The sequence below is a fragment of the Rutidosis leptorrhynchoides genome, chromosome 1 (genome assembly GCF_046630445.1).
Source record: "Rutidosis leptorrhynchoides isolate AG116_Rl617_1_P2 chromosome 1, CSIRO_AGI_Rlap_v1, whole genome shotgun sequence".
Lineage (NCBI taxonomy): Eukaryota > Viridiplantae > Streptophyta > Magnoliopsida > Asterales > Asteraceae > Rutidosis > Rutidosis leptorrhynchoides.
The window spans coordinates 550580182-550604634 of record NC_092333.1 but is presented as its reverse complement, the minus strand read 5'-3'; the positions used below and the strand labels follow the sequence as shown (position 1 = coordinate 550604634).

Below are 24453 nucleotides of genomic sequence, written 5' to 3'. Positions count from 1 at the left end.
AAGAAGTATTATGATTGAAGCATATATAAAATATATAAATATTATATGTATTACATATATAATATAATTATTAGACATTATGTAATTAGCAAAATGTAATATTAATATAGAAAATTACAAATTAAATTATAGTTGTTATATTAGTATCTATGTTATTACTTTCGTTATTATTAGTAATATTAATGTCAATATTATTAATATATGTATATATAAAATATATATGAAATTGGATACATTTAATTACTAATATTATTGTTATTATTAGTAATATCATTTTTATTGTAATTAAGGGTAAAAGTTTGATTTTTAAGATTTTTATTATGATATATTTACTAATAATATCATTCCCATTATTATAAATTATTATTATTCACATTATTGATAATATTATTAATCATTATTATAATTTATAAAATTATTATTAATTAGTGTTATTATTATTAATATATGCATTTTAATTATTAATGTTTATTGAATACATAAAGAAAGCAGATATATATACGAATCTAATAAAAGAAAAACTGCATAGGATCTTATTTATTTAATTATTTTTTTCTCCCTTTATGTCGAATCTTACATCATTCAGCTTCACATCTCTTTCGTACTGTAAACAAATTTGTTTGATGACTATAAAGTCGTACTAATCAGAAAACAAAGGAATTAGACAAAATATGTTATAGGTCATATTCAACTTCTTTATTTTTCTTTATTATTCTTCTGTCCTTGAAAATCTTTCTTGTCGACTTTAATTGATACTTAATCGATCAGTGCAAGCTGTAAAGGAGCTGAATTTGACTTCTCATCACCATTATCAACTACAGCTATTTTTGAAAGCTCACGATTTGAGGAAGTAAAATAGAAAATGCAAGAACCCATTCATGTATTACTCCTTCGATAATCAATCATCAACTCAATAATCCTTTCCTCCTCAAACAACCATTCGGTCACCACCCTACAACCATGGCAATCACCACCTAGAACTTAACAATATGAGATAACAATTTCAATGAAATCAAATCAAGAACTACAAATTTAAATTATGAACAAATATACAATCTCATACCTGTAAACCAGTTAATTCGAATTGTATCAAATTCAAAACCCTAATTTCACCTGCAACACAATACCATTCGTACTATTACTGTTTCTGGTTTCTATTACAAAGATCAAACAACCATATCCTTCGTGAACATCTCTGGTTGCTGCTATACTAACCAAACACCACCATTACTTTCTTTGAACCACGACCATCGAGATTTTTATCACCACTTACATGCTCGAAACTTCCACCATCTTGTTTTCTTATTCTTCCCTACGGCTACCACCACCATCAATAACCCACCACTACAAAACCATCATCAACCGTAAGAACCATTTGGTTATTTCTTGTTTCAGGTTCTACTTTTATCATCATCATAAACCCATCAATAATTGATCACCAAACCATTATCATCACCACTTACTGTTTTTGTTTCAATCGAAGACCACTATAAACAATCAATCGTCGCAAACATCATCACCATGATTATATATGTGTTCCTATCTTCTGTTCTTCATGACACCACTAAACCCATCACCACTTAGCCGCCACTTGAAACCATCAAAAATATCATCATCCTCGATCACTGATATGCTAATATTCAGGTTACCAAGGCTGCTATTCGATGGTGATGAACCGATGATGATAAAGATGACGATGAACTGAAGCTATCCAGGTTTCTGTTTTGTGATGATATGTGATTAAAAATCGATGGAGATGATGATACGTTCCTGATTATGCCTAAATATGGTTGCTGTAATGATTATGATGGTGATTTCGAGATAGTGATATAATGAGCTGTAAACCTAATATGTCGAATATATTGATAATAAAAATAAAATAAACCTCGTGGCGGTATCAATATCAGATACAAATTAGGTTTATATAATTAGGCCGTAAATCTTGGGCTAGGATCCTTGTTACTAGTTGGGCCGAAACCCAAATTCTGTGGATCCATATCGCTGCATAATTTACAAACAAAAATAAGAAGAAGATAGAAGAAACAGAAATATTATAAAAGCAAATTAGTTGGGTAACACAACAGAAAAACGGAATTACTTTGATGGTTAAGGGCGTTAGTGTGGAGCGAGTGGTCGCGGGTTCGAGTCCCGGCGTGGTGCATTCTTTTTAAGCATAGCTTCAAACTTCAAAGGTTGTAATCCTTATTATTGTTATTATTATTATTTCTATATTTACTATCTTATTGTTATTGTTATTGTTATTATTAATGAGTGTTATTGTTATTAATACAAGTATTAGAATTATTATTATTATTAGTATTGATATTATTATTAATTATTATGAATATTAGTGTTATTATTATCATTATCATTATTATTACTTTTACCATTATTATGATTATTACAACTATATCATTATCATTAGTAATAAAAATTACTATTATTATAATCATTAATATTATCAGTATTATTATGGTTATCATTATTAAAAGTATCATTATTTTAAATTTTATAACTGGTATTTTCATTGAAATTTGTATCTGTATTAAAAACTATCATTTTATTTTCATCAAAATTATTATTAGTAACAAATAAATATTTTGTGTATAAAATATACTTATAACATATACCATGTTACATTAATATTATACAAATTGTTATAAAATATTATTATCCATAATTTTATATATAAATAATGTACATATAGTATAAATATATATTTGAACATAATCATACATATAAATATACATTTTGATACACTATATAATATTTTAAGTATATATATAAAATTTATAATAAATGACATATATATACTCTAATTAAAATATTTTAATAAGAATTGAATATATATATATATATATATATATATAAATATTAAGTATAATAATAATATTTGTTACTATCATTATATGTGTTAATACTATTTGATAAATAATTGATATAGGTTCGTGAATCCGAGGCCAACTTTGCATTGTTTAGTTGTTCAATGTCGTTATATGTATTTTTACTACAAAATACAGTATGATGAGTTCATTTTCTCCCTTTTACTCTTTATATTTTTGGGACTGAGAATACATGCGCTATTTTTATAACTGCTTTATTAAATGCTTTTGGAAATGTATTTTGAACTGCGAATACATGAAATGCTTTTATAAATGTTTGACGAGATAGACACAAGCAAAACATTCCTCGAATGAATTATTATGCAGACAGAAATTCTGCGGATTATTGTTGAATTATGTGGACATGATAATTGTCACCATTGAATTATGTGGACATGATAATTGCCACCATTGAATTATGTGGACATGATAATTGCCACCAATTGATATGAATGTTATGTATCGAGAGAATGATTTTATACACAGGTTATGTGTATGTTATTTTTGTGCACGAGATATGTGTACGGTTACTAAGATTTATGAAAGATGATTTCGTACACGAGAAAGGTGTACTGTATTTAAAAGATATCGCATGTACATTACAGGTGGGTATAGGATTCGGGCCCATTTGTACCATGCAGCATTTAAATCTTGTGGTCTATCAAAATAATGAATTTTTTTTGTTTTATGATAAACTTACGAACTCACCAACCTTTTGGTTGACACTTTAAAGCATGTTTACTCTCAGATAGGATTCGGGCCCATTTGTACCATGCAGCATTTAAATCTTGTGGTCTATCAAAATAATGAATTTTTTGTGTTTTATGATAAACTTATGAACTCACCAACCTTTTGGTTGACACTTTAAAGTATGTTTATTCTCAGGTATTAAAGAAACTTTCCGCTGTGCATTTGCTCATATTACATGGAGTCGTTCATGGCATATAGAGGTCAGAACCTCGCAATGGGACCAACTGTTGAAGACTTCGTCCAGATGAATTAGAACGGGGCATTTCATTTAAATCCTAAAATACCTTAAAAACATTTTAAAAATAAAAAAATACATAATTAAAAGTCCTAAAATATAATAATACGAGTATATAAAACATTGTTTAATTTTTAAAATTTAATATCTAATGCATAAAGTACAATCCAATTAATCCTCGATTAAACTCCGAATTGCCGTTTAATCCTTCCAAAATTCTGACCGATTAATCCCTGAATAGCGAATTTTGCAACCTTGATACTGAGTATAAAGTATTTAACAATTTACCAATGGGGAGTGATATGTATACAACCTAATTTTGTTATGTACACAACCTTCAAGTTTTACAGTATCGTACTGTACAACACTGTAAAGCATGATGATTGTGTACACAATAAAATTAGGTTGTGTACATATCATCACCCTTTACCGATAGCTTTTGGTCAATATAAAAAAGTAAAAAGTACACCGTACAACTTATTCAGTAATTATTCTCAAATTATACAAATATTAATATAAATAAATAAATAAATGTAGGTACAAAATTATGCAACAAATATAGCCTAAATTTTCTCTCACCCTTCAAATTTTTTAAACAGAGTTAAAAACATAGTTACTATATTTTTTAAATCACAAAGTTAAACTGGTCCTCCACCTTTATATAGATACAAAAAATAAATATTTACTCTGTATTTTCACAGATTCTGGAAGAACAATGGGCAGAGCAACACGGTGGCTCAAGGCTTTATTCGGTATTAAAAAAACTACAGTCTCTGATGACCGGAAAGACAACGTTCCGTCTTGCATTGGTTTCTCACGTGCCACAATTTCTTTACCGGAAAAACCAACTTACCCCATTCACTCACAAGATGAACAAAACCGTCACGCAATTGCGTTTGCTGCTGCCACCGCCGCCGCAGCTGATGCCGCTGTTTCTGCCGCTCAAGCAGCCGTCGCCGTCGTTAGGTTGACTAGTCAAGGCGTGTTTTCCGGTGGTGGTCGGGAGAATTTAGCCGCTATCAAAATTCAATCATTGTTTCGTGGATACTTGGTAAACTTAAACCTTCATTTCGTCTAACTTGTTTTCATATTTATTTTAAGTTTATTTTTATTTTATATGAAAAAAAGAATAAACTACGAATTCAAATATTTTGTTTTAAGTTTATTGGACTACCAATTTAGGATAAAATGGAAAAATAAAATATTTTGTTTTACTAATTTAGGATAAAATGAAAAAATAAAATATTTTGTTTTACTAACATCCAAATTTTAATTGAGTGAATTTAGCTCATAATTTTAATGTAAAAAAAAAAAGTGATTAAGAATAAAAGGTAAACATTACTTTTTTGAGTTGAATTACGAAATTGGGTATTGTTTCGATGGATGAAAATGAAACAGTCAAGGAAAGCATTAAGGGCATTAAGGGGATTAGTGAAGGTTCAAGCATTAGTTAGAGGATATTTGGTGAGAAAACAAGCAGCTGCTACATTGCGTAGTATGGAAGCTATGGTGAGGGCGCAATCTAGCATTTGTGCGCACAATTATCATCATGCCATCAACAATTTTCAAGATTCAAAAGTAAGCACCCAACCCAACTGTGCTACTACTTGATTATTTAATGTTTCTTAATGATTGACATTAATTAATGTTTGATCTAGACATTTTATTTTCAAACTGTTATGTAATACAGTAGAGAGTATCTTTAATTTTGTTGAGTCCCTCTAAACAATTTAAATTGTGGTAAGTTTTCTAGATGTTACTTATTGATGTGTTTTTTAACGCTAGAGTAACTTTAATTTTGTTGAGTCCCTCTAAACAATTTAAATTTGTGGTATGTTTTCTAGGTGTTACTTATTGATGTGTTTTTAAACGCTAAACGGATCCGATTTCATTATTCAAGTTATTTAAGGAGGGCGAGTAATTTTACTTAGTTATACGTGGTCTAACCAGAATATCATATTACTGTTCCTGACCCTTTCTGACCACTCCAAAATATACTGTTAGTGATGTTTCTACTTTGAGATTTCTTATATATTTTGTAGGAGGGATTTGATGAGTCAAGGAGTGAGTACACAAGATCTTCACATAGCAAAAGGCTGTCACCTGCTTTTGACACTTCCCAAATTGATGAAAGCCCAAAAATAGTGGAGATTGATCCAGGGAGGCCCAAGTCAAGATCTAGAAGGACCAACACATGGGATTGGGCACCGGGTTACATTGATAATCCAAATGCCCAAACCTTCCCTTCACCTATGCGTCACCGATCTCCAGCCCGTTTACCCATACCCAGTTCACAAACCCATGAGTTTGAGTGGGCCCCACATATCAGGCCCAATCAGTGTAGGCCAGTCTCTCCATCTAAGAGTGTGTGTACGGATGGGTCGTCGAGCAACCGTAGTTACATGGCTAACACAAAATCATTTAATGCTAAGTTAAGGTCTCAAAGTGCGCCAAGACATAGACCTGAATTTGGACTCGGGCACAAAAAGAAAGTGTCACTAAATGAGATGATGGAGTCAAGAAATAGTGTAAGTTATGGGATGAAAGTGCGAAGATCAAGCTCACAGGCCCAAGAAGCAAATAGTTTCAATAATGCAATCATGGATAGGCTTGGTGGGTACTCTGATATTAGATGGTGATTTGTAATTGTTTGATCTGTAACTTATAGTATTCGGACTTCTCTTATTGCGAATTAGTGCATAAGATTTACAATGAGGATCAAATGTGACATAAGATGTTCCTATAACGCCCTCTTTTAGCATACATCACTTATTTTATTTTTTTATTTACTTTTACCCACAAATTTAATTTTTTTAGTCACTTTATGTTGGATGTTGGATAATAGGGTTTGAATGCCCGGATAAACCTTTGAATCGTGTAGTTACTTTCGCGATAAAGTATTTCGACCCTATACATATATTGCCTTAGGGTTACACGAAATCTTTATTCGGGATAAGACAAAGGCACAACTCCAATATAGGCAATTAAAATTGGAAGTCAAGAACAAAGAGTTTTATGTATATTGTGAGTGTTCATATTTTCATCATCTAGAAAATGAGACAAGTATTCTCTATTTATAGAGATTAAAAAGTTACACCTTTTGGTGAAGAGGTACCATGAATGGTCACACCTTTTGGACAAAAAAATACCATGAATGGGCATACCTTCTCTTGAAATGGTACCATGAAAAGTTACACTACTTCATATGAAGTTGCACCATTTCATGAAAAGCTTACACTCATTCATTAATAGTTGTGTCTATTGGTCAAAAGGACACTAACTAAACAACACAACCTTTCACATGGATTAATCAAGTATGCTTATACAAGCGTGCACTCCACACTCTCCTAACTCGTATTTGAGCGTAACTTGAAATCCCATTATCTCTAGTAAATCACCCAATTACACAAAATGACCGATGACACTAAAATCACCAACAATTCCCCCCCATTTTAGTGTAATCCTTTGATTTACTTTAAACTTGAACAAACACACAAACTTATGCGTAAATGGAAATGTTTCAGAAATTGAATTTTCACTTGGTATATTATTTACGAGAATTCGAGAATCGGGGTATTTCAGAAATTGAACCCTTCAACTCATTTGAAAACTATAAAATAATATACACATTAGTTTCTTACATTTCTCTAATGTTCGTCTTGTCGCTTTTATAAGCCATGCGTCCATATCCTTTCATGAGTATATAGGAAGCCAAGTCCAAGCTTCTTTGAAGCGACAAACTTCATACTCACATAGGTAACTCTTTTCTGTCTTGCACCCGCATATGCAATTTTTCAAAAGAGGCATTAAGAAGTTTAACTTCAACCTACTCCACTTACGGGTCTAAACACATATTTTGGGATCAGAATATTTATGTGTTTCAATCTTTAGAAAGTAAGCTTACCTCATTGAATTCAGCTTCTAGCGTTGTACTAGAAGGGAATTGGGCGTCTCACTTTGGAAGATTCAATGGACTTCAATCCCACAACATTAGCCAACTTTTGCGCGCTTACGGCTAATGCTTTTGTCAAGTGAATTTACCAAACTTTGTTGTGACCCAACAAAATCCACACATATCACTTCATTCGTGATGAACCTCACGAAATAAAATTTGTCTAAACTTTCACTAATATGCATGTCTTAGTCATATCACATCCCATAACTAGGGATCTAAATGAACATTACCCTGTCTCTTTCGACTTCAATTAACTTTCCTTAGTAATTCTTTTATCAAAGACTTACTAAATTCTTATTCGACCATAAGAAACTCGCGAGTACTAAAATTTATTGATTGATCAGTCGATTCATATGTCCACTATTTCATGACTCACAATGTAAACTTTATAATTTGTACATCCTTGATAATGTATCATCATTATCCTTATGCACACAATTATATCATTACATTAGATGACGAGATTATAATTATAACTATACCTTTGTCAATTCACTTCTAGAACCAAGAAGAAATGACCATAAGTTTATAATGTCAATAATCTCAACATCAATCCTTTGATCCAAGATACTTCGTTTAAATAAAGTGAAATATCCAACAACTTCTAGTTGTATTATCCTCTTGATCAATAGTAAACTCAATACAATTTTAATATGTCTTAAGGATTTCACATTGTGAATGACTTTTACAAATACTAAGGTACTTAAGCTCCATCACAATGAATTCCACTAGACCATGCATAATTTTTCTAACACCATGCTATATTGGTCACTTGATGTAATCACATACATCATACAACCAATTTCCATAGCATACCGGTATTCGATAACAATTAAGCAACATCTAATCCTCATTTCATATTAAAACATATTAGTTTTACTAACTTATATCATCTTGATAAACCATCAAATGGTTTATGGACATACCTCATCAATGAATAAATATTTAATGGACAATTTATTTAGTAACAAAAACATAACTTCTTTTTCCACAGATTATTACCATCCGTAAATATTCTAACAATTGTTACCAATCAATCCATTATTTACCAACAATCATGATGTTAACAACCATTGGAGGTTTTCAAGTCAATATTCAAAGAATAGATTAAACAATTTCTTTATTAAACAATTTCTTTATTGACATCATATCCATGTATAATATTATCGACATACATACCAACCAACATATCATTAAACCATATAGGTCGATGCATAGTCCCACTTTCTTATACCAACATTAAAATATATGTATTCTGACAAAACAAGTTACAAATCAACTTACAAAATCACACTTAAGCCTTTGTGAAATTAACTTGAGTAACCACGAAAAATAATCAATACAATACTTTTGGTTATATGGAAACTAATTATTATAAGTATTGTATGGAACATAACCGTTGTTCATATATCATAGGATGACAAAATTTGTAAACCTTGTGACAAACAACCGATTTAACCGAACGTTGAACAAAAATCCATCTTTCAAAGAAGACAACTGTTTACCAAAAGTCAAACTGATGAGATTTCAGAAAACGGTTATAGTCTTCATACATAATTTCCATACTTAATTTTCATTTCGTCAAAATGGTCAGAATAATATAACTTAAAATAGTTTATAAACATTATTCATATCACATGCGAATTCAAGACATTGGGAAATTGATTTCCACAATTTTGTTGACCAATTTATACAAATAATTGCAATCCTTTGTTGGCATTAAATTCACACCCATGTCTCGGTATGAGTGATCAACGTAAATAGCTTACCATTTACTGAATATATACAATGGAATAAAACACGCAAGTCATCATTTAATACCATATGCCCATATGTAAACATAAAGAGATTGAATAGAATTGCGTATCTGTGAGTAAGATTGGCGAGATGACCCATGTAGATTCCACTATATGCATATCCATCGATCAATTGTTTGATCAACCGAAGATGTTGTCACTTGATATGATCCAATATTGCATGGACTTTCATCCATTCACTTGATATTATGGTTGTTGAACTATTGTGTTGAATCACCACTCGAATCCTTAATTCATCAAAGTGATAATAATTATCTTCATGTACTTCTCCAATTTGGAATCATCCCTTTTCAGAATACTCCGTAAAATATCATGTTCCAAAATGACAACCAACACAACATTTGTTCTATGTTTCTTTTTTCTGGATGCCACTGTACCAATCATACTTCAACCTAATGCCTTTTATGAAATAAAATTCTCATATACCTCGGTGACTCCATCAAAGGTTTATCATCTCGAAAATACTTTATCGCTTTGTTGGATGTTGGATAATAGGGTTTGAATGCCCGGATAAACCTTTGAATCGTGTAGTCACTTTCGCGATAAAGTATTTCGACCCTATACATATATTGCCTTAGGGTTACACGAAATCTTTATTCGGGATAAGACAAAGGCACAACTCCAATATAGGCAATTAAAATTGGAAGTCAAGAACAAAGAGTTTTATGTATATCGTGAGTGTTCATATTTTCATCATCTAGAAAATGAGACAAGTATTCTCTATTTATAGAGATTAAAAAGTTACACCTTTTGGTGAAGAGGTACCATGAATGGTCACACCTTTTGGACAAAAAAGTACCATGAATGGGCATACCTTCTCTTGAAATGGTACCATGAAAAGTTACACTACTTCATATGAAGTTGCACCATTTCATGAAAAGCTTACACTCATTCATTAATAGTTGTGTCTATTGGTCAAAAGGACACTAACTAAACAACACAACCTTTCACATGGATTAATCAAGTATGCTTATACAAGCGTGCACTCCACACTCTCCTAACTCGTATTTGAGCGTAACTTGAAATCCCATTATCTCTAGTAAATCACCCAATTACACAAAATGACCGATGACACTAAAATCACCAACACTTTATAGGGTGTAATATGTCAACTAAAAAGAAAGGGCAAGAATAAAAGGGCCGTTGGCTTAATGATATTGAGCTAAATTATTAACTTTTAAGTTAGTGCATTCGAGTTTCACAATGGGCTATTTGTAATAGGGTGTGCGTGTTTACCATTTATATATAAAAAAAGAAGTCAAAAGTGCCCAGAATGTTAATTTCGTGGTGTGTGACAAAAGGGAGTTGGTGAATGAATCAAATGAAACAACTTCATTCGATTTTGCGGCCAAAAACAATCAAATTGCGTATAGAGAAAAGCAGTTGAAATAAGTAGCCCCAGACACTCCTATAAGACCACTAATATCAGTGTACGTCACGGGTTTGTGCTCACTTTAGCTCTTGAGGGTATCGATATTACCAACCTATAGCATAATCCAGGAGGGAGTACTAAGTTTTGAGGGTATCGACACTCCTAAAAGTCATTACTGTTAAGAATTGATATGCGGAAATATTAATTGAAAGTAAATTGAATTCATTATCATTGAATTGATTATGAACTAAAAGAAGACTATAAGCTTTGAGGACTACATTTTGATTATATTGAGTTGTTTTTGTACACTGATGAGCAGCTCTATTTATAGAGTCAAAAATACAACAGCTATTTCTACAATAGGAAAGGAGTTTATATACTTTTTAGTTACTTATTCTACAGCATGTATATACGGAAAATTACTGTTGGCCTTTGCTATTACTATTGATTGTGCTTTATGATTCACATCTCTAGCCGTTGAGAACCATTGAATGATTGAAAGGAAACTCTTGTGATCCACAAGTCCACTTTGTAAATTTCTTTTTGCGTTTATTTTCTAACACTCCCCCTCAAGTTGAATAGTGGAACTTCCAATATTCAACTTGACTAATACTTTGTTGAGGAGTCTTCCGTTAACTCGTTTTGTGAGAATATCTACGAGCTAGTACTTCAATCTTGTTGAGACGTTTCCGACTTGAACTCATTTGATTTGCCTTGCATTTTCAGACTTGAACCCGGTTCGACTTGAACCTTTTTGATTCGCCTGCATTATTAAGTTTCCCGACATGAACCCAGCTAAATCTTGAACCTTGTTTGGTTCGCCTGACATGAACCCAGTTCACTCTTGAACCTTGTTTGGTTCGCCCGACATGAACCCAGTTCAACTTAAACCTTGTTTGGTTCGCTCGACATGAACCCAGTTCATTCTTGAACCTTGTTTGGTTCGCCTGACATGAACCCAGTTCACCTTTAGCCTTGTTTAGTTCGCCTGGAATAAATTGTTTAAGTTTCCCGACTTGAACCTTTTTGATTCGTCACACGTCGAAGTGTTTTGCTTTATCCCGTTAGATGACCCGGTACTTTGATTGACTTCTTCAGACTTCCAACCAACTCACCGTGTCGGTAGAATCAATCTCCCCTCACCCGTGTGTTGGGTACATACCGAAAATATCATAAAAAAAATAAATGATTAGTGACGTCGTAATCATAGAAAAATCTACTCGCAAAAACATTTCTTTTCCGATTAAAGTTGAGTCTGTTTTTTTGGATAAAATCAATTTTTGAGCTTGGCAATGGGAAAAACATTTCTTTTCCGATTAAAGTTGAGTCTGTTTTTTTTGGATAAAATCAATTTTTGAGCTTGGCAATGGGCCTGTCTCATTATACCCTTAAACATACGTAAGTTTTGGGCCTTAATTTGGACTAATTGTTTTTTACGAACAATTTTGGCCATATGTAGACTTAAGGTCTTACTTCTCACAAGTCAGAACCCCAAATGTACTTTTTTAATTGATTTTTCACAAAAGCAATAGTTACTCTCTATTACCCTTCCCCTTAACCGATTGAACATGACTTTGGGAAAATGGGTTATTTATAAAAGAAAAGGTTATCTCTACAGGGGCTCTTTTTGTAACAATTGGTCAACTAGAGGGTTAAGGTGTACTTTATGGTCAAATATAGGGTATGTTTGACAAAACTAGCTGGAAGCTGCAGATGTTTAGCTGCAGGTGTTTAGCTGCAAGCGTTTAGCTGAAAGCGTTTAGCTGAAACTTTTTAAATGTATTTAATTGTTTGGCAAAGTAGCTGGAGCTGTTATAAAATAAGTAAAATGACAAAAATGGACACTAGAAAAAATACTTAAATATCATTATTTTAGTTTAATAAAATATAGTCATTACGAATGCAGTTATGCAATGCAAATGTAGCCGTGATAACATCAATTTGTGTTTGCACACTAAACCTTCGCATTTCATTAAGTATGTGAAACCGTTTATTCAAAATTCCGAATGACTTCTCAATATAACTTCGTAGAGATGAATGTGAACACTTGAATGCTTCATATTACTTGGGGGGCTCTTTTTGAAATTTTGAAAACTCGATTATATTGTTATATATATCTCTAACTAATGAATACAAAATTGGGCGGCCCATTTACTAGTTGATTATATTGATGATAAAAATAAAAATTCTATCGATTATATATTTATATTAATCCACATATTGATATATCTCTATCTTAACTGAATGAGTCAAAATATTGCACTACGTGGAATTACGTGGAAGAGATGTACTACAATTTGAAGGGTATTTAAGTCACATAGACACCAAAAGCTCCTATTATATCTTAAACGCTAGTTGTTGAAGCGTTTCATCAACAAGCTTATTAGAGCTTTTTCAATCCCAGCAATCGCTTTAATTTTTCATAACCAAACGAAGCTTTTTGTTAGATATGAGCTTTTTCATAAAAGCTAAAAGCTAAAAGCTCTAAAAAGCTTCAAAAAGCTCGTTCCCAAACATACCCATAGAATCTTAGAATTGAGATTATGTCACTTTTCTTGTTCAGACGCTTTTTTTTTTTTTTTTTTTTTTTTTTTTTTTTTTTTTTTGGCATTAACAAAAAAGAGTCATCTTCTCTTTCAGCAAATTCACACGATTTAGAGAAATCAGGGTTTTCCCCTTTTATTTTTAAATCCTGATATGCGATTTAAGGTTTTCCCTTTTTCCCATTATTATCAATTTCGGGGTTAAACAAGGGTTTGAGTTTTTGACCTCACCTATTTGGCCGTTTTTGTGATGAACATGAAATTAAAGGAAAAAGTTTAAGGAGAGAAGGCTTTGAGGTGCTAACCCAAACCTTTTACCTGATTTTCGGATTTTCAAAGCCATGAAATCGAAGCATTTTGTTGTGTCTTTGTTGGTGACCTCATGGTTGCCGTTGACTGCCGGTGCTGCTCCCTTCGCCGCCACTAACCACCGTGCAAACACCGCAACACAAGATCCTTGACGGCCACTATCTTCAGCCGCCACCGTTTTTTTTTCTTTCCTTTTCGGCAGGAAGCAAGCAGCCAAATTCAGATACAAATGCTATTAAAGCATCACAAATAGTTGCCGGAAAAAGAACCAAACTCCTTGAACAAGATTTTGATCTTTACTTTGATTATAACAAAGCAAAAGATTTGTTAAGCTCGGTCGCTACCACGTTTCTAAGGTTCTTCGATGAAACCCTCTGATTCTCTAAATTTTTTTTAAGAGGGTTTGATTTCTCGGATTGGGGTTACTGTTGGTTTGGGTTGTTTTTGACTGAGCTTCCTTCATTTGACACGGTAGCTCAGTTTTGGTAGATGATCTAGTAAAAAAAAAACGAGTATCTTGATCAAAGGATCGATACCGTTAGCTCTTGATACCATGTTAAGAATTGATATGCGGAAATATTAATTGAAAGTAAACTGAATTCATTATCATTGAATTGATTATGAACTAAAAGAAGACAATAAGCTTTGAGGACTACATTTTGATTATATTGAGTTGTTTTTGTACACTGATGAGCAGCTCTATTTATAGAGTCAAAAATACAACAGCTATTTCTACAATAGGAAAGGAGTTTATATACTTTTTAGTTACTTATTCTAAAGCATGTATATACGGAAAATTACTGTTGGCCTTTGCTATTACTATTGATTGTGCTTTATGATTCACATCTCTAGCCGTTGAGAACCATTGAATGATTGAAAGGAAACTCTTGTGATCCACAAGTCCACTTAGTAAATTTCTTTTTGCCTTTATTTTCTAACAGTTACTAGTCCTCACTCGCCCTCACCTTTCTCGTGCTACAATTTTTCTTCCTATAGCATAATCCAGGACGGAGTATTAAGTTTTATTTATATGTACTCTATGCTTTAACATTAATAGATTGGTATATTTAATTAATTAGGTGGGTCAGTGTGATAGTGAGGAAGGATGTCATCGATATTGGTGTTCATGTCTTGGGGAGGAAGTAGGAGAAAATGTTGGTATGACGTCGATGCGGGAGTTTGTAATGGTGATGAAATATGTTATTGATGGAAGTGGTCTAATTTGCTACTCCCTCCGTCCTTAGACAAAAACACGCAATGTCATTATTACACTGCATGTTTTGTTTAATTTATAGTCGGGTTAAAGCTATAAATAGGTTATATACTTTCATTTTTGTTCCAATGTAGGCTATATACTCAAATAAATACTATCGTAGGTCATAAACTTTCAAGTTATTTACTAACATAAACACACTAAACCTTTTAACCGGAAAGAAAAACAAACGAGGGTGTTTTAGGTATTTCAAGTGTTTCTTCTCCTTTCTTTCCATCTCCTTTCTCCATGTTTACAAAACTCCATTTTTAACACCTGCAATCTTGAATGCCTTCTCCATGCAAACTAATTAACTAAAGTAAAATAATAATAATAATAATAATACTTCGTGCAATCTTGAAAGCCTTATGCATCCAAATATCCAATCAGTCACGTTTATGTACATATAGATACAATATTTGACTTTTGTTGACTTTTAGGCAACAATTCTATTCAGCTGGTATTAGATCGAATTGCAAGGTGTTAGAGGTTCACATACATCACAGAAACCTTCATCAACCTTGAGGTCACGTATACAACATCAATTTTGGCCGAAAATTGAAGTTTTATAGCCGGAATTAGAAATCGATTGCTGTTGAGGTTCACAGACCGATCTAAAGTGTAAAAACAAATTGTAAAAGTGTATATATGTTTGAAATCATCAAGAGAAACTGTTTGAATCATCAATTTCATTGGAGAAGCATCTCAGACCGAATTCAAAATTTAAGATCGTATGCTCGCTTTTACGTTTTATGAATTCTTCAAATATGAGTGATTAATCTGCAAAAATGTGTTAGAATCGTGCTCCAAAAGTTCATGGATCATTTGTGTGTGATTAATTTGCAGATTTGCTAGAGTTTAATTTAGGGTTTTTAAATTTAGGGTTGGTATAGTTTAATGAAGATGGAGATGCAGGTTATTTTAACCGGTTTAGCCTGCGGAAGGTCATTTTTGTTGACATGAGTACACTTTTTTAAAGTATATAGCCTACAATGGTATTTTTCGGAGTATATAGCCTACATTGAAACAAAAATGAAAGTATATAGTCTATGTATGGCTTTAACCCTTTATAGTTTTACCTCTTACTTTTTATTTAACTTTTTGTTATGAAGGATATAGACATTTATCTCTTTTATACCTTTTCATCAATGGAAGTGGATAATGTGTCATATGGAAGCGGTCTACTATTAAATAAACACATGAATAAATTACATCATCTACTTGTCATCATTTTGATTGAGATGAAAGCTCAAGGAGTTTATAAAACCAAAACGGCCCAATCCAGATAATCAATAACTATCGAAAATGTCATTCTAAGCCCAATACTTTTAACTCGGAATTTCTTGGTTTAGATATGGTTTTGGGAAATTGATCAAAATACACTTTTTTTAAGGCTTCAAACAAAATACACTTTTTTTAAAAAAATTGTCTTTTTAAACCATTCGATAGACGGGATTTCTGTCTACCACCTTTATCTGTCGTCTACTATTATTTTTACAAAGTAGTCGACGGTGAGATAAAGGTGGTAGACAGAATTCCCGTCTACTGAATTCCTTGTTAGTGTCTACAAGGCAGTAGACAGCAACAACAAGGCAGTAGACAGCAACAACAAGGCAGTAGACAGCAACAAGGCAGTAGACAGTCGACTACTTTGTAAATGTATGTCTACTGCTTTGTTCTCACTGTCTACTATACCTGCAGAAACTACCAGTAGACAGGAATTCTGTCTACCACCTTTATCTTCCCGTCGACTACTTTGTAAAAATGGTAGTCGACGACAGGTAAAGGTGGTAGACAGAATTCTCGTCTACTGAATGGTGTAAAAAGAACAAGGCAGTAGACAGCAACAACAAGGCAGTAGACAGTCGACTACTTTGTAATTGTCTGTCTACTGCTCTGTTCTCACTGTCTACTAACCCTGCAGAAACTGCCAGTAGACGGGAATTCTGTCTACCACCTTTATATCACCGTCGACTACTTTGTAAAAATAATAGTAGACGACAGATAAAGGTGGTAGACAGAAATCCCGTCTACCGAATGGTGTAAAAAGACAATTTTTTTTTAAAAAAGTGTATTTTGTTTGAAGTCTTAAAAAAAAGTGTATTTTGATCAATTTCCCTATGGTTTTTAAAAAATGATACAGTACATATGTCTTACGGAGTATTAAATAGATTTAATCACTTAAATGTTAAAAATGTTGTAAATTTAGTAGTAAAATATGGATGGTAATTAGTCAAATATGGATAGTAAAATTTGTACTATATATATGTGGATAATGAACACACATATACACACCATTTTTCTTACATATAAGAAATATACTCTCTCTCTTCCATTACTACTCTCTCATATTTAAGGATTGTATAGGCTTAGGTCAAAATTAGTTATAAGCCTACTGAATTATAACACGTTATCAGCACGAAGAGCTTAGTGTAATCAAAGGATATCTCAAACGATCACGAGTCACTAATCAAGGTATGAAATTATTAAGGTTTTTCAGACTCGGACATATCAAATTTTGGACTACTAACATTTTGAACTACTAATTTTTATTAAGTTCTTAGTGCATTTGTATTGTTCTTATTATATGGTTGGCTCTGCCACTTAAATTATATATGGTCGACACTGTCGCCTAACTATCATTTATGTTTACTAACTTTTATTAACTTCACTAACATTTATATTTATATTATTTAAGTTATATATGGCCGGTTATACCGCCTGAATTATATTTTCTGTAATCTAACTCTTATTAACTTAACTAACATTTATATTTATGTTAATAAGACCTCATGATTGTACGCAACATGTCATTTGACAACACGGTACTTTATGTACGCAACACGTCATTTGACAACACGGTACCATGGGTCGAGATTAATTCCGATCAATACGAATACGACGGGGTCTTTATATGTTATCTAACATTTATGATTACTTATGCAATTAATCATTATTTATTTCATGCATACTAATGTTTATTCTTAAATTTATAATTTTAAAAGTTAAAATAAAAAAATAGTTTGTATTTTTATTAAAAGTAAATCTTAAAAGTTAAAATAAGAAAAAGTAGTTTGTACTTTTATTAAAAGTAAATCTTAAAAGTTAAAATACAAAAAGTAGTTTGTATTTTTATTAAAAGTAAATCTTAAAAGTTAAAATAAGAAAAAGTAGTTTGTATTTTTATTAAAAGTATATCTTAAAAGTTAAAGTAAGAAAAAAAAGGGGATGGTAAAATGGAATAGTTTTTTTGTCAAAAATGAAGTATTGAAAATGAAGTGGTCTCCTTCTATAACTAAAAAAAAAATATATATATACTTTTATCAAATGAATTTTTTTGTGGCCGACAATTTCAAACACGAGTCCGTGTTTAGTTTATCAAGAATATCTCTTGCTTTGGTGAAAGGTCACGATCACGATATCAGGTGTTGTGAAAGAATTAAAAAATTGGTCAAGTGGCCTTTTAAAAACTAGAAAAAAAAATTTAAACAAAAAGTTTTTTTTATATATTTATAATTTACGGGTAACGTAAAAAAAAGGAAGTTTTAAAAAAAAAAAAAACAAAGAAAGTGTTTAAATGAGTTTTACAGAAAGGGAGAAAGCAAAGTAAAAAAAAAAAAACTTTTTTCCAAACAAAGGTAAATGAAAGTAGGACTTAATACAAGAAAAAAGTAAACATCTCCTAAACGTGATAAAATCTATCAATGATAAGTATTAGACTTGATGAGCTAAATGTGACAAAAATGTTTCAACATGTCTTATGTTAATTTTCTAAAATAAGTTATTATTATTCCGAGTTTAACACATATACATATGTTAATTAAAAACAACCTTTTTGTTCTTATGTAGTGTTGGGTTGCAATTTTGGTTGTATGCCATAATTCCATCCAGTAGAGTGACAATAGAAAACTTTTGATAATAATCAATAAAAAACGTTTTTCCAAACTTGTCAAATGTTTTGTTAAAAACGTGACCGTTGACAAAAGGAGGTTGAATAATAAAACTTAAAAAACAAATTATTTTTTTAAGAGTGTGCATCAAAATGGCCCGTTTAATAATGGGGAGTAAAAATATAGTCAAATTGTTTCAACGAACAAGGGTTCAATTGGATGTCTCTTAAAAAAAATCCGCGGGTACGGGTGATGGATCCAATGGATCCGCATCCACGACCCGCGGGTGCTATCCCTAATTGTGACAAGTACAAATCAACTAAAAGTCTAAAAAATAAATGCTCTTATAGGGACCAAATGTTCACAATAATTGCCTAAGCTAGATATGAAACAAATAGTTCATAAAAAAAAAAAAAGGTCGTTGTGCGTTTTCGGGATGATAGCCGAAATACACTTACAAAAGTAGGTCAGCCGTCAATTCTTTATGGCCATATCAACGTAGATCAATAAAATCATTTATGGTTTTGATAAAAGATTAATTAAAAATTAATTTTTTTTTGGTCTTGGATTCTCGGTAACAAAAGTAAAGGTTGTTTTTGGTTGCCACAACAAACAAGACAGAGGTTGTTGACTTTTGTTGTTAAACATGGCACAAGTAAACAATAACAATAGATTATTGTTTTTGAAAAGAATAATGATGCGTTAATTTTATTGTATAAAATAAAATTAAAGAAAATGGTTTTCATTGATGACTATGAACAAACGCAAACAAAGTGTTTGTGGTATTTGGTGATTAAAAAAAAAAGTGCATCTAAAGCTTCTACTGAAAATAATATGCATCTAAAGCTTCTACTAAAAATTAATGTGCAAGGTACAACGTATAACTATATGGTCAAATTCATTTGAGCCTTCGGAGTCACAAGTATATGATGTATATATATATTACTCAATTAACAAAATAGTAAATCTAAATTAATTCATATGAATAGTAAAACGAAATTAATTAATTTACTATTCACATAAAAAAGCGCATATGATAAAAAGCGCATCGCATATGATAAGCGCATATGATAAAAAGCGAATATGATGAAAAGCACAACGCATATGATGAAAATCGCATATGATTAAAAGCGCATATGGTGAAAAACACAGCGCATATGATTAAAAGCGTATATGGTGAAAAGGATATATGATAAAAAAAAACACATATGGTGATTTATAAAAAAAAAAAAAAAAAAAAAAAAAAAAAAACACATATGGTGATTAATGGAAAGCACATATGGTGATTAATGAAAAGTATATTGTGAAAAAGAATCACAAATGTTTCTTGAAAGAATTCAAGGTAAGATATATGAACCAATTCATCCATCATGTGAACCATTTTGATATTTCATGGTTCTAATAGACGCATCTAGCGGATGGTCTCATATTTGTATGTTATCAAGCCGTAATATGGCATTTGCAAAGTTTCTTGCACAAATTATTAAATTGAGAACACATTATTCTGATTACACCATTAAAAGGATGAGACTTGATAATGCTGGTGAGTTAACATCTCAAGCATTTAATGATCATTATATATCTACAGGGATTGTTGTTGAACATCCAGTTGCTCATGTGCATACACAAAATTGGTTTAGCTGAATCAATAGATAAACGCTTACAGCTAATAACTAGACAATTGATAATGAGTACAAATCTCTCAATATTTATATGTGGACATGTAAATTTACATGCTGCGACATTAATTCGCATTATACCATGTGGAAGTCGTAAATATTTTCACTTAATACTTGATTTTGGCCAAGAGCCAAATATTTTCTACCTTAAAACATTGGTTGTGCAGTGTATGTTCCAATTGTATCACCACAACACAATAAAATGGTTCTTCAAAGAATGATGATAATATATTTTGGATATAAAACATCTTCAATCATAAGATATATTGAACCCATGATGGGTGATGTTTTTACAGCACGTTTTGCTGATTGTCATTTTAATAAAACATTGTTCCCTAGATTAGGGGGAGAAATAAAAATAAAAAATAAAATGATGCTTCATGATGCGAACATCAATTAAGGTATATTGAACTCGCACAAAAGAATGTGAAACGAAAGTTCAAAAATAATGCATATGCAAGAACTTGCAAATTAATTACTTTATGCATTTACAGATATAAAAAAGTGACTAAATCATATATACCAGCGATAAATGCTCCAGCTCGAACTGAAATTCCAAAAGCTGGCAATAATGTCACTGTTGAGTCTTTGCCACGCATCAAACGTGGAAGATCAATTGGTTCCGAAGATAAAAATCCTCGAAAAAGAAAATCAGCTGATAATGAGGTAAGAGAAATTGTTCAAGAAGAACCACAAATCAATATTCCTTCTGCAGAGGATATTGATAAATGTAAATACTAAAATTGCGATAAATTATGCAATATTATGGAACCGAAATGAAACTAAAATCTCTATGAGATATTTTCATATAATGTTACAATGACATCATGAATAAAGATGATGATCTGGAACTAAAATCTGTCATTGAATATACAAAATGGACATGATTGAGCTCAATGGAAAGGAGCAATAAGAGCTGAATTAGAATCGCTCGATAAAAGAAAAGTTTTCGGATCAATCGTTATCACTTTTAAAGATGTGAAACGTATGGGATACAAATGAATTTTTATCCGAAAAGAAATGTGCAAATGAAGTTACAAGGCAAAACTAGACTTGTAACTCAATATTTCCCACAAAGAACAGAAATGAATTAGGAGGAAAAATTATCCTCCTGTAATGGATACAATTACTTATTAGATACTTAATCAACCTGGTAGTTATTTAAATGCATCTCATGAATGTTGTTACTACTTATCTGTATGGATCACTTAATAGTGATATATATGAATATACCTAAAGGGTTAAGGTATCATAAGCATCTAATGTAAAACCCAAGGAAATATATTCCATTAAATCACAAAGATTTCTAAGTGGGTTTATACAAACGGGACGTATGTGGTATAACCGATTAAATGACTACTTGATAAAAAAAAAGGGTATAAATATAAACTTATTTTGCACGTATGTTTTATAAAAACAATATTCGGATATGAGATCGTAGTTGTTTATGTCAATGTTCTTAACATCATATGAACAAATAAAGAGATCTATGAAATCATTCAACTTCTAAAGAATTATTTTGAAATGAAAGATCTTGAAAAAACCAAGTATTACCTTGGATTGCAAATTGAGCATATGCCTAATGGTTTACTTGTACATCAAACAACTTATACCGAAAAGATTTTAAAACATTTTTTTAAAGACAAACTCATTGTTGTTAGATCACTCAATATTGACACTGATCTATTTCATCCCTGCGAAGATCATGAAAATTTTAACAGATCGAAAGTTCTATATTTTAGTGCAATTGAGGTTCTTATGTATCTTATAGATTATACAAGATCTGACATTTCTTTTGCAGTTAATTTGTTGACAAGGTTCAGCTCAGCCCCTACCAAAAGACATTGGAATGGGATCAAACAAATAGTTTGATACCTTCGGGGAACTACTGATTTATAATTATTTTATTCTAACAACTCGAAACAAGATTTGTTTGGTTATACAGATGCAGATTATTTATCCGATCTACATAAAGCTAAATCTCAAACTGGATATGTATTCCTAAATGGAGGCACCGCAATATCATGACGTTCTCAAAACAAACACTTGTTGCAACATCATCAAATCATGCCGAAGTGATTGCATTACATGAAGCTACTCGGGAATGATTTTAGTTAAGATCAATGATACAAATCATTATTGATTCTTGTGGACTAGAACGCTATAAAAGTCTAACAACTATCTATGAAGATTATACAGCTTACATAGTACAAATGAAAGAAGAGTATCAAAAAATGACAGAACAAAACATAAATGCTGACGAGGCGCTAAAGTTATAAACAGTCTCAACGGTCATAAGTTTGATGGAAAAGAATGGTATATTAGTAAGGCTCAGAAAAAGACTGAAAGGGAATAGGAATTGAAACAACAGTTTGAACAAACCATGAAGGAGACTGTAGACAAATCACGTGGACCAAACTTGTACATAAAAGATTTAGATGATACAGTTTCAGATGAAAACCTCAGATTCTTCTCATATACTCAAGATCTCGTAAAAGACAACCAGATTAAAATGAGATACGTTCAATCAACAACTCCGTTGATCTTTATACCAAAGCACTGTCAATCGCTGTTTTTCAAAACATACATTCACAATATTGGCATGAGGCAAGTTCAAAAGATGTGACGACTCAGCGTTGTCTACTTGAGGGGGAGTCAACTCTATGCTGCACTCTTTTTCCCTTAGCTAAAGTTTTATCCCACTGAGTTTTCTTTAGCAAGGTTTTTAACGAGGCAGTATTAATTGCTCTTTAAAAAAAAATTACCATCCAAGGGGGAGTGTTGTAAATTTAGTAGTAAAATATGGATGGTAATTAGTCAAATATGGATAGTAAAATTTGTACTATATATATGTGGATAATGAACACACATATACACACCATTTTTCTTACATATAAGAAATATACTCTCTCTCTTCCATTACTACTCTCTCATATTTAAGGATTGTATAGGCTTAGGTCAAAATTAGTTATAAGCCTACTGAATTATAACAAAAAAGTCTTAAATTTCTCATTTATTTATGATCATTTCCATTTTTTCACATTTGATCTTTTCTAATTTCAATGTAGCTTTAGTATATTTCTTGCGACTGTTGCACCTATTTTATTATAATCTTTAAAATATTCAAAAGTATCTTAGAGCGTGACAATCATTGAGTGAATCATCATTCTGTATAAACCACAATCGAATTGTTACAAACTAATGACATCAAAACAGCAATTCTAAATTTCTTTCAATAAAAATTACAAATAATAATAATTAATACGGAGTAGTGAAAATTAAGAGACAAAATATAAATAAAAAGTTTTGGTCAGATAGGCCCATTGGACATTTTTAGGGTGTGCCAAACAAGCCTGTCATGGCGTATTCTTTTTTTCCCAAAATAACGAAAAGTTTATAAATCAAAAGATAAATGAGAAAAACGACAATACACACAAAACGGCTAGGCTTGAGAACAATAAATAACCCCTTACAACCGACCTACCGCTAACTACAGTCGAACCTAGTCAAACCGGGCCAACAAACGACCCCGAAAAACGTAAGAACCACGAACAATCCAAGCAAACAAAACGAAAACAAGAAAAAACAAGACGACAAACAATGTTAAACCCAAAACAAACAAAAACCATCCGATTACAGCTTTTCTTTTCCGAGAACGGCTTTGCCTTTCCAATTCTTCTTGGTAATCGGTTTGACCACGTTGCACTCAACTTTAAGAAGGTTAATTCCCTTGCTCGAACGAGGCTAAGACAAATCATTTGACAAACCA

The 24453-nt window shown here is 31.7% G+C and overlaps 1 protein-coding gene and 1 pseudogene across 1 annotated transcript; both read left to right on the top strand.

Moving 5' to 3' along the window:
- The window catches only part of LOC139843487 (uncharacterized), a 362697-nt pseudogene that overhangs the window by 86072 nt on the left and 252172 nt on the right, over positions 1-24453 (top strand).
- On the top strand, positions 4565-6572 carry LOC139879257 (protein IQ-domain 26-like). The gene is made up of 3 exons (XM_071865410.1): positions 4565-4918; positions 5266-5445; positions 5910-6572. The coding sequence occupies exons 1-3, from the start codon at positions 4583-4585 to the stop codon at positions 6504-6506; spliced, it is 1113 nt and encodes a 370-aa protein (XP_071721511.1). The 5' UTR covers positions 4565-4582; the 3' UTR covers positions 6507-6572.